At 41.3% G+C, this 16798-nt stretch overlaps 1 protein-coding gene across 8 annotated transcripts in view; it reads left to right on the forward strand.

Moving 5' to 3' along the window:
* The window catches only part of EXOC2 (exocyst complex component 2), a 226095-nt gene that overhangs the window by 56527 nt on the left and 152770 nt on the right, over positions 1 to 16798 (forward strand). For all 8 annotated transcript variants that reach the window (XM_077886050.1, XM_077886059.1, XM_077886057.1 and 5 more), the window contains exons 3-4: positions 3301 to 3477; positions 5511 to 5637. In XM_077886050.1, coding sequence (XP_077742176.1) covers positions 3301 to 3477; positions 5511 to 5637 — 304 coding nt within the window. The remainder of the gene's footprint in view (positions 1 to 3300; positions 3478 to 5510; positions 5638 to 16798) is intronic.

The raw sequence follows: 16798 nt of genomic DNA on the forward strand, positions 1-16798 counted from the left end.
ATTCAGAATGAGGAAGAGACTTCAGTATATGCTCCTGAACATATATCCCAATTACTGTATAAACTTATTTGGATTCAGACATTCTCTTGACTCTTCTTAATTTGAGGGACCCGTTGGTGAAGTATTGGAGATTACGGGTTGGAGCTTATTTTTCTTGCATTATTGGTGCAGGTTGACAGATTGTTATTTGGTCATTTGGAAAGCCTTGGAAAACAGAAAATGAAGTGGAACTCAGCACTATGCTAAATAAATGAGTTTTGCACTTCCCAGCTAATTCTTTTCACGGCGTTATTTAAATGTCTTATTTTATATTGTTTTCTCTAGCCATAGTTTTTGATTCTTCAGTAAATAAAACTTTAGTTACTCTTATGAAGATAGTTTTATCTAATCCTATGTCTTGGTTTTTGACATAGCTCATTCTAAGTTTTTCTTTATCCAAAGTAGAAAAGTCCCTAGAATGCATGGAAGTAAACCATACAGATGGAAGCTATGTCCTATGTCCTACATTTTAACTGGAGCTCCCAACATGACAGTTATTAGTCTATGTAAATTTTAATCTTGCTTTAGCCTCAGGCAATGCTATTCTTATTTGACTAAGTGTGTATACTTCTATAAACCTTGCTAGTTCAGCTTTCAACCTGCCTATGTATTGCCAAGAAACCATTTTTTAAAAAAGCAAACTCAATCTGCTAAATAATTTGAGTGTTTTTAGCTCAAATGATATCTATACTAGCCAAGTGAAACATTATAAAAACAGTTTATTTGAAATTCTATAAGTTAAAGATGTTATTATATTTTATGAAGCAGATTTCTTAGTTTGCAGTAACTTAGAAAAACTGTGCTTTAGAAATTAAGATATCGGTCTTATGATCTTATTTAATTTTTATGGTATTTAAAATGATCCGTTTGAATCTTTGTTTCAAATAAATGGTGATTATTAATTTTTTTAGTTAAAATGCAAAGCAGATATTAAATCAGAGAAACCCTGATAGCATGAATAAACTATTGTGCTGGGTAGTTTTTTTTTGTTTCTTTTTTTTTCCAGCTTGTAGTGTCATGGGTATCCTTTGTTTTTGCTCATCTGAACATGCTTTTAAGGCTTCTTGTCTATATATTGGAAATCTCCCATTCCTCAGTTTTAATCATAAGGTTGTTCTCTAGCAGAGAACCTCTATTAGGAATGGTGTTAAGTCCTGATATTCACTGTTGGGTTGTTTTTTTTTTTTTTTTGGTTTTGTTTTCTGAAATGAGTTAATATCTAAAATCACAAGAATCTTTTTGATATCATAAAATTTTAAAGTATTAAGCTAATGTATTAACCTAGTGACATCAAAACACCTGCCATCTATAACACCAGCACTGTTTAGTATATTAATCAAAACCTTTTCCATCATTTAAGAAATACATAGACTGGTTTATATATGCATAAACCTTACTTGAGCAAATATTCATTGCAGTGTTAACACAGTGCTTATCTTGAAGATGGAGAGGAGTGCTATCAATCTCTTAATTAGTTGACCTTTTTTCAAAGCAAAATGGATTTTCAGGAAAGATAGCAAAGACACTCCCATTCTGAAAAAATAATTTGAATTACAAATGCATTTTAAAATGTGTAAATATCATTATACATTTTATTTTATTTTATTATTATTTTTTTTTAATTTTTATTATTTATTTATTTATGATAGTCACACAGAGAGAGAGAGGCAGAGACACAGGCAGAGGGAGAAGCAGGCTCCATGCACCGGGAGCCCGACGTGGGATTCGATCCCGGGTCTCCAGGATCGCGCCCTGGGCCAAAGGCAGGCACCAAACCACTGCGCCACCCAGGGATCCCTCATTATACATTTTAAAAAACCAACAGAAACCTTAGTCCTGAAGAATCCTTTAAATGCTGTTGCTAAAAAGACAGAATTCCATCCATGTATAAATAATGGCTGTTTTAGGAAGTGTCTGAAATTCATTATTTCAATAAATGCATGTTTAAAATGTAGCTGTATTTATTACTCTGTGGTTAACATAACATTCTTACTAAATAGTGTTTTAAGTTGTAACAAAAGATGACTTGAATCCCTTCCTACATTTTTTTCAACGGAATTTGACATTAGTCGAGGTGTTCCTCGTATCTGGGAAAAAAAATGTAATTGCCACACTGGACTGCTGAGCAGTATAGAAAGTTAACTAATGAGAAAAGAAAGTATGACGTGTCTGGGATTTGCCGCATACATTTTAGGTCATTTTTTTCCAAAAATATTTATTACGTTCTGTTTTGTGGAGGTGGAAGCTACCAGGAGAGGGTCCAGGGGAGCGGGCGGCCTGTGCTCGCGGCGGTGCCGGTTCGGGGCCAGGTCTCGGCGCTGCAGCGGGCCCTGCCTCCCTGGTGGGCGCTGCCTGGGCTGTGACATTTCTGCGGTATCAGGCCCGGGACCTCCAGGCCTGAGTGTATGTCTGGGGGTGCTGGCTGCTCCTGGGGGCGGTGGCGCTGGGGAGACCCCGGGGCTGCGGGGACTTCAGAGGGGTCCAGGTGGAGGAGAGGAGCCACTGGCTTCCCGGCCTGCAGGCTGTGCTCGAGGTACCCCTGTGTGTACCGTGGAGAGCTGAAAAGTAAGTGCCAGGAAAAGTAAGTGCAGATTGTTTTCAGGAAGATAGAGAAGTGTATTTTGAAGGAACGACATATACGTTTAGCAGTACACTTCAGGATTTTATATCCTTAATGTCGATTCCTAATGATAGCAATAATTTCCCTTCTAAAACCCATGAAAGCAATGTAAGATTCTCACAGGCTGAGGAATCTGGAAGGCCTACACGTGATTATCATGGTCATCATGTTTTTTTTTTTTTTTTTTTAAAGATTTTATTTATTGATGATAGACATAGAGAGAGAGAGAAGCAGAGGGAGAAGCAGGCTCCATGCAGGGAGCCCGACGTGGGACTCGATCCCAGGACCCCAGGATCATGCCCTGGGCCGAAGGCGGGCGCTGAACCACTGAGCCACCCAGGGGTCCCATGGTCATCATGTTTTAATTCCATCGATGTTTGAAGAAACTTAAATGTAATCTAAAGAAGTCTTAAAAATTAGAGGAAAAAGATGAGACAAAAATCAATAGAGACACAGTGTATTTGCAAGTAACACTGGGCATGTTCAGTAGTAGAGGTCAGTACTGAAGAGGAAATGTTATTTCTAGATTTATTTCTCACTCGTGGAAAAGGCCTGAAGGATTGTCTTTTCATGTAACAGACACATCTAAGATCTTGACTTTGTTCTCTTGGACTTTGTTACGTGCGTGCTTTTGTTTTCAGGTCTGACGATCTGCGGGCATAATTGTCTCCTGACGGCAGAATGGATGTCTGCGAGCAAGATAGTATGTCGAGTGGGACAAGCTAAAAATGACAAAGGGGACATTATTGTCACGACCAAGTCCGGGGGCAGAGGAACCTCAACAGTGTCTTTCAAGCTGCTGAAACCGGAAAAAATAGGTATCATCTTTTTATTTTTTAAAGAGGAAAGTGAAAGTGGGTTTTGTCTCTTAAAGACTGAAACTGGTAGATTTGTGTAAAAACTTACCTCGTCTCACATCTCCTTCACTTAGCTTATGTTTATTTTGGCAGGAATGGGATATTGGTTAGCATCTGCATTACTTTTGGAAAGGCAGCTTGCTGAGGTAACATGGAAGCCCGAGGATGATGATCACGAGAGAACCCCATCCTAAATTCTTGATAAAATCTGTTTCTTAGGCATTTGCTTTGCCAGTTTGGGCTCCTTGATCTCGAACACAGTATGCAGTTGAGATTTGAGGTAAAATTCCTCCTCATTTGGCAGGAGTCAGCAGCAGGGGCATCTAATATCTAATGTTGCTCCTGTTTCCTCCATTTGCTCCATCGTTCGAGGCCAGGACAAGTGTTGCCTGAGCACAGTGTGCGTTTAGCTCCCCACATGGGAAGCAGGACTCTCGGTATCCTGTCGCGCTTTCAGTGTCCTTTCTAGGCCCTTAGCACCTGCTTCCTCATATTAGGGGCGGGGAGAGCTTGGTCAGAGGAGCCAGGCTCGTCTGGGCTTCAGCGCCACGGGCTGTGCAACTGCACTTTTTTTTTTTTTTTTTTTTGCGGGTAAAAGTGAAACAACAGTATTACCTACCTCGTGGGATTAAATGAGTTAGAGCGTGAATGTAGGGTGCTTAGGTTAGACCCTTACACAAGACTGCACTCCCATTGGTCTTGGCGGCCCTGTGACGTCTTGTACGTGGTTGGTACTCGATGGATGTTTGTATCCGTAGGAATACCACAGGCAGAGTGAAGCCCAGGCCGTACTTCTCTCTTATACTGAAAAGGAAATGATTTTGCAGATTCTTTTTGTTTTCTTACCTAGAGCATAGAGCCTTTCCACAGCATTGTCTTCCTTAAATTCCTAGACTTTTTTTTTTTTTAATAAATGAATTTATGGGACAATACAAAATGGAATTTCATTACTATGTGAATACACATAGGCACACACATACATACGTGTGTCTGCATATATATGCACGTACATGATATCCCTGTTTTTATTTACTCATTTTTATTGAACATCTTCAAAACCTGAAAATTGTAGCAGAAACTTGTTACCAGTTTTCTGGAGGAACTTAAAACATTTTTGCCAGAATCCAGCCATGTCTTATATCGTATTTATACAGCTGATAAAGGCAACTTATTTGAAGGTTTTAATCTTGTTCTAACACATCCTGCCCAAGTCCTAGCACACGGTAGAGACTCAGGCAGGGCTCACAGAACCTCCCTTCAGAGTGCGTAGACTTGAGCGTAGCCTCTAACAGAGCCCCCGTTGCCTTCTGGCAAGACTGGAGGTGCTGACGTTTGGGGCTCACGAAGGGCCATCCCGCTGGGAGTTGCCCGGGAGCAAGTCCCTGTTTCACAGCTCCAGCTGCCCCTGTGCCCACTGGCCCTTGGCCCATTTTCTGTTAGAGGCACTGAGGCTGCGCGGCCTACGCCAAGTAAGTGACGAAGAACTCCGGTCGCATAGAAGAGGGACTGTTTTCAGGGATCATAGTCTGTCACAGGGTCTGCCCGTGTTTCCCGAGATCCTAGTCCTTTCCATTACACAAGCCATGCATTTCCTGGAAAGTATTTGACTGATTCCTTTATAAGAGGAACCGGTGGATATTTGTCGAATTAACCAAATTAATTTTACTGTTTATTGTTTGTAAAATATATTGGAAAAACACAGAGATTTTCCTCAGAGCCTTAGTCTGCCTTCTGTATTGAATATTGTACAGTGAGACCGTGAACCGACAGGTGTTATATTTGCCTTCTAATAGGTTCTTAGTGTTTTTAATCAAGCCGCCAGCCATTAAAAAAAAAAAAAAAAAAAAAAAGAAAGAAAGAAAAAACAGCTTTTGTGCTGTTGAATTTCTCAAAAGCTACCTTAGTGTGCACTTTGGATTCGGTCTTTAAAAAGTGAAACAGTAGGGAAAGGCTTAGTTTCTGTCTTATTAAGGATATGCTTCTCCTTTTGGTAGGTCTTTTGGATCAGTCTGCGGTGTGGGTTGATGAAATGAATTACTACGATATGCGTACGGACAGGAATAAAGGAATTCCCCCGTTGTCTCTGCGTCCTGCCAATCCGCTTGGTATTGAGATTGAAAAGTGAGTACCGTCCTGCCCTCGGTGTTCTGTATTGCTCCAGGGCTCTATGTACTTACACGTAAAGAGACAAACTCCGGACACATCCAGGGAAGCACAGTTGTTGGAAGACCAGTGTTATTTCTGACGCCTGGTCGGCTTTGCTGCCTGTGAACGTTCCAATTAGTTAAAATTTTTGGTGAAAACTACTTATCCCTTTAGTTTTTTGAGTTTACGTGTAGTGAAGAAGTGTCTTGAAGTTTTAAAAAAAAGTAATATTTTTAACGATATGAGAATTCACGTGTAATCTGGGGCTGGTGAGTTTAAATATTTAGATGGTACTTGAAATAAAAACAGAATTTTCCACGTGCTTGATGTTTTGGGGAAATATTTTAGAATAGTTAGGCCCACTGTAGTCTTTTGTTTACAATCCTTGCCTATGATTTGTGCTTAATCCAGACTCACTCTCTCAGAATTGTGGCAGGTAAATGAGAATTTTTTTCAAAATGTAACCAAATGTATTCTTAGTTGGTAGGACAGTGTTTTAGTAACTTTATGTGTTCTTACATCTTATTTAATCAATTCATCTCACACATTAATTGTGTCTAATTTATTCTCCAGCCTTGGTGACTGTGCTCGTGGAGTTATGTGCTGAGTGTTGCTCTATAAACACTTACTGAAAGTGACAAATTCGTTCTATTAACACTTGAACCGTAGCTCTCAGTTTTTCTAGGAATGGGGAAAACTCTCTATTAACCTTTCGATGTTTAACCTTCAAGCCTACACCTGAGGACCGCTAGTGATTCAGATAGCAAGCTGCTTTTTCACCTAGTGAGGTTTTACCTCCGGCTAACGGGAGGGAGCAAGTGTTTGTCTTGGGAATTCACCAGGTGTTGAAAAATCCCAGGGCTTAGCAACTTTTAGCAGCTTGGACTGTCTAGTCACCTCTTTGAACTCTGTGGCAGTATGGGTCATGCTGGAGCCGTTTTAAGGATCAAGTTTGAGGATCCAGAACGTCCAGAATGGGATGGTAATTGCTAGCTCTTTACTTGAGCACAGTTTCAAGCATGAATAGACTTTGCAGTTGATATGAAGCCTTTTAACAGCCTCCTTCGATACGCTTGAAAGCCAGCTTCTTTCTAGGGCCTGCCACAAAAGAAGAGTAGACCAGGAGGTCCCCTTAGATTGATCTTTCATAAGGAAAATACAATTTTATAAATGGGGACGGGGACTATAGGAATATTGTGTGAATTTTGTATGAGCTTTATTTTTTTTAAAGATTTTATTTATTCATTCATGAGATACATAGAGACAGAGAGAGAGAGAGGCAGAGACACAGGCAGAGGGAGAAGCAGGCTCCTTGCAGGGAGCCCGACGTGGGACTCGATCCCGGGTCTCCAGGATCACACCCTGGGCTGCAGGCGGTGCTAAACTGCTGAGCCACTAGGGATCCCCCTTGTATGAACTTTAGAAAAAACTATCAAAGTTAGGATTAAATGGGGTATTTACCATCATGAAACGGACCTTCTTCGTTTTCAGTTTGGCATATAACCCACCCCAATTTGACTTCTTTACCTTCTCAGGACCTTCCACCTTTTAATTGTCTTTATTATTTCTGTTTTTGCTGCTACCCACCCAAGGCTTAGGCTTGAACTCTCTCTAAAAGCACTTTTTACTTAATATGCGTCCAGATTATTCTTAGGGAACATTGGTAACAGCAACCAGGAATAATGCCACTAAGAGTGCTTGGCCCTTTACAAGTTTTCTTTTTCTCTTCCCTGGGAGGTAGTCTAATTTAGTCTAGAAAAACTCGTTTTGAATCACAGCTCTCCAGGTTACTGGCAGGAGGACTTTGGGCGAGTTGCTTCCCTAGCCTTTGCCGCAGTTTCCCCAGATACAACACGTAGTACCCAGTGGTTGTGAGGAGGGGGCGCGAGCTCTAGAAGAGTGCTGCTCCTGGCAGGTGCTTCGTAAGTGCTAGTCGTTATTACAGTGGGTCTTTGCTCTTCTTGCACAGTATACTGTTCAGGGCTCTACTCTGTCATTTAGGAAGACTGTCTCTTTTTAATGACTATTAAGATTTCAGGGTAACGAATCGTATTAAAATCTTAAAGCAGTATTATGTACCTTAACTTAACAAGTGCTTACCTGGCTCTAAAATTAACAGTAGCCTTTCTTTCAAGCTGTTACTTAAGTTTCAAATAATGATTTGCTCAGCCATGGGGTAAGTATAGTCTCCTGAAAAGGTAAAATCATAACTCTCATTCAAATATAAAATGAACGTATATTAAGATCATTCATTAAGGGGAAAACCAGTAAAATGTTAAAACCATTTCAAAGGAAATTCCAGAGGGTAGACATAATAGGCAGCGAGGAACCCTAAAAGGTAGACTGGCCACATCTACTGCATGGCAGGCAGTTAGCTGCATCTTCACCTGACGGTATCTCTGTGGCCAGGGATCTCTGTCACCCTCCGCCCTCCACAGGTGAACTTCCCTTTCTATAGCTGACTTGCAAAATAGGGACAGAGAAAGGCACAGATCCCTGTTGAATCCGAAAACACTGGGGAGGCCCTCCAGACAGTGAGAGGACGTCCAGGGGTCCTTTTGCACACTTAAACTCTTTTGAAATTTTCCCAGTAAAAGAAAGACGGGCTAGAGATACTAGAAAGCAAGAAAATGAAAGGTAAAAGTAGGAAGAGTTATGGAAAACAAGAGAATGTTTTTTGGCCAGAAGAATGCCTTTCCAGATTCCTTTTTATTTTTTAAGAGTACTGTCAGGAAAGCTGCATTTATTTTATTGAATTCTCTGACCTCAGGTAGAGAAATCTTATTTTAGAAGAAGACAAAAGGAAAGGAAAAGCAGATGTTACAACAGTCATGTGGGTTTTATTTCCCTGACTCTATTTTCTTTTATTTATTTTCTTTTTTCATTTTTATTTTTTTAAGTAGCCTTCATGCCCAGAGTAGGGCTTGAAATCACAACACTGAGATCAAGAGTTGCATTGCTCTACCAACTGAGCCTGAGTCACCCTCCTGACTCAGTTTTTAAATAAAAGCTTTGCTCCCTGAGAGACTGGTGTACGTTCAGGTTAGAATCCCTCAGAGCATTCCCTCACTGGTTTTTATTTCTGTATATTAATGTCCTTTGGCAGTTCCTTTCATTTAAAAAGTTGGGAGAGGATCTAATTTTAATTTTTTTTTTTAAATATCATCGGAGAAGGAATAATAGGGCTTTAATATCACTTGCTTGTTGAAGTATATTAATTGGGAAGGTTTGAAGAATTGTGATTGCTTATTATAAAATACTGTGGTCCTGATGAATTATTATTAAAGTAGTGAGGTCACGTTGGAAGATGAGCCAGCTGCTAGAAATTGCGTGGTGACCGTGTGTGCAGTGCTCTTCAGCGGACAGTCATGTACGGTGTGGAGCAGTGAGAGGTCCTGCAGTGTTGTGGCCAGCCCTCTGCGTAAGGGAAGGCAAGGAGGAGTGGCAGCGTGTACTCTTCTGGTTGCTCTTTGGAGTGAGTCAGGGTCTAGTAGACTTTGTGTAGCTGTGCCCAGCAGGCACACTGTTGTCTTTTGGTGCAGGTTTAACGACTGCTGTTTATTGGCCTCCTTCGACTGCTTAAGCCCTTCATATTCCTAATGTTTTCACTGATGTTGTGCACACGTGGTGCCTTGATACTCGTAAAAATGTTACTGATTGCTTGGAAAAAGATGAACTTCAGTTTGAACTGAGACTAGGATTTAGTCATAAAAGTCTGTTATTTCTGATTTGTTATGCTGATTGTCACAGATGTACGTGTTCTTCGCACACTTAAATTGTAATGGAGACAAACCATTTAGATTGAAAGAGAAGGTAAAAGGGTTCATGTTAAGTAAAAGCTTTCATTAGGTTATATTTCTTTTTTTTTCCTTAGGCAGAGAGAGTGCGTGTGCGCGTGTGCATGTGTGTGGGCTGGGCAGGAGAAGAGGGGGAGAGAGAATAGAATCCCAAGCAGGCTCCCTGCCCCATGGAGCCCGATGAGGGCGGGTGTCACAACCCTGAGATCTGACTGAGCCAGAATCTGGAGGCTGACACTTAACCGACCGACAGCAGGTGCCCTGCTAGGTTATATTTCTTAAAAGAATATTTGTCTAACTTGAGGATGATGAGTAATGTTTTTAGACAGCATACATATATGGGACAGAAGACATAAAAATGGAGCTTTGCCCTTGTTTTTATATGACCTGAAAATTTTTTGTGTGTGAAATAATTACGTAGGAATGGCTCTCTAGTCAATTGATGCATCGCAAATACTTGCTCTATTTCTACATGGGTTTTATGGGCAATACAGATCTGGTTTTCTTCTCCTCAGTTTGGTTTTTCAATAGAAAGGAAAGATGACCAATTTTTCAAGTACATTTGAAAACCAGAGGAACGAGTAGCAGAATGATTCTCAGTATGATGTAGAAGAGAAGGGCTTTGGATAAATTTGTTTCTTAGAAATTTTATCAAAACCAGTTTGTGGGCTGTGATAACAGTGCCTAAGTCCAGAACCCGTCAGACCCTCCCCTCCAGAAACAAACCACACGACCGAAAGCAAGCTCATAATACTTAATACATCAGAATGAATACAATGACGTTAAAAATTGAAAGCAAGAGGAATTGCGAATAATATACAGTCAAAAGCAGAACATAAGCCCACGTTTACTGCGTTAGCCTCCCACCTTTCATCATCCTTCCATCTGCCAAATCAAGGAAGCACGTTTTCTTTAATGCAGTAACACTACCAACCAGGCCTCCCTCTGAGTGGGGTGGCTAGGATTTTTCTCAAAATGAATTTTGTCTTGCTTGTTTACAGGTCATTACTGCACATTGTTCTCACATTGAAAACAAATTCTGATGTGTTGCAAACAGTCCCGTTGTTTTGATATCCGAGCCCTCAATCCATATGTCTGGGTCTTCCCAGGGCAGGAGCTAACCCTCATCAGGAGATTTAAATCTGAGCTCACACCGCCACCTAATGGAAAGCGTATATTTTAGGAGCGGCAGGAGCTGTCAGCTACTGAAACTGTGTTTTGATTTCTTAAAGAAAACATTTCATGAGTGCACGTAGTAGAATGTGTTGCTGTCACTCTCTTACCCCATGGTGTTACATTTAAAGTGTAGATTTATTTTAAATTACTTAAAGTGTACCTTGCTTTTACTGAGTTGTTAAGCCATCACTTTACTTGGTGGATTACAGCCTAAAATCTAGTTATTGTGAACAAACATTTGAGTTTTAACTCTCATACTTGGTCAACTCCATTGACACAGTGCGGCTTCCTTTCCTAATACTGCATTGAGACCATTAGCAATTCTCTGCATCTAAATCAGTTTTCCCTTCCCTGTCCTTAAATTTATGTCTTTCTAGATGTGTAGCTATGGTTCCATTTGATGCCTAAGAGTCACTGGTTCTTTATTTGACAGTGGAAGTACCAGGTTCATGTCTAGACTATTTACATGCAGCCTCCTCACTGTAACACGGGAATATATAATTCACTGTGTTGTTAGGACGATCAAAGGAAACGATGCTTATGGAAATAGTCTGCGAAATATAAAGAACTGAGTATTAAGAATAAAAATAACAGCAAATAATATTTTTGAGCGTTTACTGTATGTTAGAAACTATTAAGTCTTCTCCATGCATTATTTATTTTAATCCTCAGAATATTCCTAGGAGGAAGATATCCTATTGTCCAATAACTGGGAACTTAGATTAAATAACTTCCCAAAGGTTATACAGACAGGTCTAGCAGACTTCTCAGATTGAACCCAGAGCCTGTGCTCTAAGCCACCACTTATTATTACCATCTCCCACTTAGGTAATGCCGTTAGTCATCCCTGCTTTTGCAGACATGTACCCTGGAGAGCTTCATTGCTTCTAGGCATTGTCATCGTCTGTTCTTTTTGTTTGTTTGTTTTGTTTTGTTTTGTTTTGTTTTTTCCCCAGATCTTCTGTTTCACATTCATTTTGAGGTGTTTGTGTAAAAGATCAGTATAGTTAAACATATATTTTGGGATACAGTACTGACTCAGGATGCCTTCAGCTGTAAGTAACAGAAAATGAAAACTAATTTAAGCTTAAACAAAAAATATTGCTATTTTCTCATAATGTACAAAGTCCTAAGGTGGTGGACTCCATTACTGGTTGAGTCAGTGACCTTGTAATGTCACCAAGGTGTGAGGAATCTTGTTGCTTTGTTCTGCTACACTTAGCGTAAAACTGATTTTCTTTGTGATTGCAGATTGGCTGAAACAATTTCTGGTATTGAAGCAATAATAACACACAATAAGGAATAATATAAGAATCTAATGTTGAAGCAATAATACACAATAATTAATAAAATCCGATAATGTCTAGAGGCAAAAAGACACTATTTCTTCTTGATTCTCCTTCTTACAAGTATGGAGACCCTTCCCAGAAATGTTCCAGTAGATCTTTCCTCAGACACCACTGGTCAAAACAAGATCATTCAATAGATATATGCAAAGTGGGTACGATAAGCATGATTTGCTTAGGATAATTATTGACTCAGGGAAGGTATGATTGCACTATTGTGTGGGATTGTTTGGTCTGTGGGTGGAGAATGCATGTTGAATCACTAGCCAAGAGTGGACTTAACTGGGTGATTTGAGGCAAAATTGTTTGACTTCTCTCTTAGAGTTTTGTCATTTTTAAAAAAGATTATTTATTTGAGAGAGAGAAGAGAGCATGCACTCGAATGAGGGGAGGGGCCGAGGGAGAGAATCTTCATAAAGACTCCCTGCTGAGCAGGGAACCTACTTGGGTGCTCAGTCCCACAACACACACGGTCATGACCTGAGCCGAAACCAAGAGCTGGCCACTCAACCGACTAAGCCATCCAGGCACCCTGAATTTTGTCATCTTTAATATAATTTCTGTCTTATAAGTCTCAATATTCTTCTTCCAATTTATATTTATTTAGTAAGGTTGGTAAAGGAGTTTTAATGTCTTCAGTGGGAAATCACTGTAAAGTAAACTCTGTCTTGGGTGATTTTGAAGAGATAAGCAGAGCGAGTATTTTGCCCAAGAGATCCACTGCTTTTTAAACTCTGCTTAACTCATTTAGGTGCCTGAAGGAGCTATATGTATAAGAAATAGTAGTGTATGGGAAATAAGATAGTGGTAGGCAGAGAAAGCCTCAGATCACAGCCTGCTGGGGCTCCCTGGTGGAAGCACATGGCCTGTCCCGGGTCTGCAGTGACTCCTCACTGCCCACACTAATGCCAGAGCTCAATTTCAGGATCGTCGGCCCTCTTCTTCTCACCCTGCCCTGCCAGAGGCGTGGTGCACCCATGATGGAAGAGAGGAGGCTGCGGAGCCTACGGAGGCCTGGCCATGCCCACGTGCTTCTCATATCATCAGGAGACTCCACTGCTAGTAATGTGGCCAGGCCCATGTCTGTTCCCTCTTGGGGAGGAGGGAGATAGGGAGGGACCTGTGGGCTCATGTCCTAGAGCCTTGCCAGATATCAGGTCTTTATCTTGTGATAAGACAGTTCTATTTATATTTGTAAAAATAACAACTCGACACATTGTTAGTGAGATGTTTCCAAAGTATAAGCGTCAGGTGAGTTCTAAGTATGGGAAGTTGTAGGTAGCTACATATTTGCATTATTCAGTATCACAACGTTAAGCATTTTAACTGTTTAGGATTTGACCTTTTTCATATGTACTGTGTATATCCAGGTTTCTTGTTTGTTTTGTTTTTGTGTGTGTTGTTGTTCTCTTTATGTATCTTCAGCTTTCTTGAAGCATAGTTGACAGACAAATTTATAAGATACTTAAAGTGATTTGATAAATGTATACATCGTGAAAGGATTCCTACCATCAAGTTAACTAAGGCATCTAACACCTCCAGCACCTCACTTCTTTCTTTCTATGTTTCTCTCTCTTTACTTTTTTTTTTTTTTTTTGGTGGGGGGAAGACATTTAAGTTCTACTCTTTTAGCCGATTTCAATGATAGAATACTGTGTTCCCAACTCTCGTCATTATTTCACATTTGAGACCTTACTCATCTTATGGCTGAGAGTTTGTATCCTTTTACCAACCTTTTACTTCCTCCACCCCGAGCCCCTGCAACCACTTTTGTGCTCTCTGTTTCTAGGAGTTTGACCTTTTTTTTTCCTACCACACATTTTTTTTTTTGCAAATCTGGTGAAACGTTTATATTTCTTATATCTAATAAAGGGCTAGTGTAAATTTGCATATTTTATAAGGGGTTAATATTCAAACTACAGAAAGAACGTATACAACTCAGCAGCAAAAAAGAAAAAAACAATCGATTAAAAAATGGGCAGGGGAGCCTGAATAGACATTTTCCAAAAGGGTATATAAATGGCCGCCCGGCATATGGAAAGGTGAAGTCCATGATCATCAGGAAAATGCAAGTCATAACCACACTGAGATATCATCTCACAACTGTGTTAGAAAGACAGTCATAAAATAGTCAAGAGATGACAGATGTTGGCGAAGATGTTCCCTGTGTCCTGTTGGGAGGAATGCAAACTGCTGTAGCCACTGTGGAAAACAGTGGAGATTCCTCAAAAAAATTAAAAATAGGACTACCACGTGATCCAGCAGTTGTACTTCCAGGTGTATATCCAGAGGAAATGGAAACAAGATAGTGAGCTAGCTGCACCCCCATGTTCATTGCCGCCTTATTCACAATAGCCAAGCTGCGGAGACAGCCGAAGTGTCCTGAGTGGATAATGAAGAAGATGCGTGTGTGTAATGGAACGTCATTCAGCCACGGGAAGGAGGATGTCCTGCCAGCATGCAGTGACCTGGAGCTCACCGATCACACAGAAAGACACGTGCAGTTTGTTCGTTTTTAAGTGTGTTGGCCATGATTTAACTACCCCTGCCCCTCCCGCCGCTGAGGCTGTAGTCTCAGTCATCTCACCAACACATATGACTGCTGTGTTTTGGGTTTGTCTGCATTTTGTACTTGTTTCTTTTTCTTGCTGTTATTGTGTCATACATCCTTTCTTGATGTTAATCCCTCTTCACGCTTCTGTCCAGATTATGGGTAGGGAACCACCCAACCGTCATAAACTGCTGGGCTTGAGTGAAGGATAAAGAAGTTCACAGAGTCCCTTTTTGCTGCTTTTTTTGGTCAGCTGTATCTTTATTTTTTTATTTACTTACTTTTTTAAGATTTTTATTTGTTTATTCATGAGAGACACAGAGAAGCAGAGACCCAGGCAGAGGGAGAAGCAGGCTCCATGCAGGGAGCCCGATGCGGGACTTGATCCCGGGACCCCAGGGTCACGCCCTGAGCTGAAGGCAGGCGCTCAACCGCTGAGCCCCCAGGAGTCCCTTTAATCTGGGAGTTTGCAGCTGATCCTTGTTAGAAGAGGATTTCACATAGTTGAATAATTCGTCAAGACTGTTTAATAGTAGGGATTTAGTTGGTATCATATGATTCTGTAGTGCTTTTTGGTTTTGTTAAGATTATTTAACTTTTTGAGCAAGCAAAGTGTTAGAACTACACAGAATGCCAGTTCAAATATCAAGTAGAAGTGAAGTTGACAAAAAAGCGGTAGGTATTTCCCCGTGCACTTTTCCGATTCATCCTGCTGTGCTTTCCCGTTGAGGCGCGTGGCCCTTGACGCAGCACTCTGGACAGACCTGGGGGCTGTGGCCTGTGCGTATCCAAAGGAAGCGTTTCTAGCTACTGAGCTAGGGCCCAGCACTTTCCTCAGGCATTTATCCCCCCCAAAGTTTTAGCTTGGAGGCATGATGTACAAATAAATAAAATGAGAAAAACTTCCAAAGGTGACAGGATTTTATTACTAAGTAAAGTATCAAACCGGCAAGAAGAAGCCAAGCCAAAATAAGCTTCTAAAAATGCAGAGTTCTGCGGGTCCTTCTCGGAGGTTCCGCCTGGTAAGGATGACTAACAAGCCTACAGGACACACGCGCCCCCAAGAAGATTCAGACTCTAGGCTTTTAACCTCGGAAGCCGGTGGGTAATGCTGTGCGATTGGCCTCGTCTGTGAGTCAGTGACCGAGGTGACGCCACTGGGGGCCCGTGACCCCTTGAGGTCTCCTCCGACCTGTCTGTTCCTGTGGTGCTCCTCAGGGCTTTCTTCCCCCCTAATTAACAAAAGAAAACATCATTGTGAGAAAGGCGAGTGTAACAGACCGTGAAGTGGGTCTCTCTCTCGACTGAGGTACTGACCCACTCGATGTTGGATCCTGGATTACGGTGCAGGGTGTACAGAGGAAATCCCAGGAAACGCGAAAGGACGTAGGGAGCCAGGAGCACAGGGACGGGGTGTGCTAGGCTGTGAAAGAGACCCCGGGAGCGGGGCACGACACTAGTGCACGTGGGTGGGAGGATGCTTGGGGCCGTGAGTACCTGATGGGACACAGCAGGCTCCAGGCTCCCTTAGGGGCTGCCCACCGCAATCCATGGAGCTCCATCCCAGAGCGAGGGTGCTTTAGGTAAGGACGGAGCCTTGGTGTGCACCACACTGTGTGGTTTCTTTTTAAATTTTTTTTATGATATTTCTTTTTTTTCTACTTCATTTTTTTTTAAAGTTTAAATTCAAGTTGAATTTGTATGGTGTAGTATTGGTTTTAGGAATAAAATTTAGTGATTCATCGCTTACATGTCACACCCAGTGTTGATCACAAGTGCCCTCCTTAGTGCCCATGACCCAGTCACCCCGTCCCTCACCCACCTGCCCTCCAGCAACCCTCGGTTTGTTCCCTCTAGTTAAGTCTTTTATGGTGTGCCTCCCTCTCTGTTTTTATATTATTTTATTTTTCCTCCCCTTCCTCTATGTTCATTTGTTTTGCTCCTTAAATATCACGTGCAAATAAAATCGTATGGTATGCGTCTTTCTCGGGTTGACCTGACATAGCGTAAAACTCCCTAGCTCCATCCGTGTCATTGCAAATGGCCTGATTCCATTCTTTCTGAAGGCCGAGTACTATCCCATTGTGTATGGACACCACATCTTCTTTATCCATTCCTCAGTTGATGACATTTGGGCTCCCTTCACAGTTTGACAATGCTGCCATAAACATTGGGATGCACGTGCCCCTTCTTATCAGCATTTTTAAAGATTATTTATTTATTTATTTGAGAGAAGGAGACAGGGAGAGGGAGAAGCAGGCTCCCCG

This window comes from Canis aureus, chromosome 37 (genome assembly GCF_053574225.1).
Source record: "Canis aureus isolate CA01 chromosome 37, VMU_Caureus_v.1.0, whole genome shotgun sequence".
Classification (NCBI taxonomy): Eukaryota; Metazoa; Chordata; class Mammalia; order Carnivora; family Canidae; genus Canis; species Canis aureus.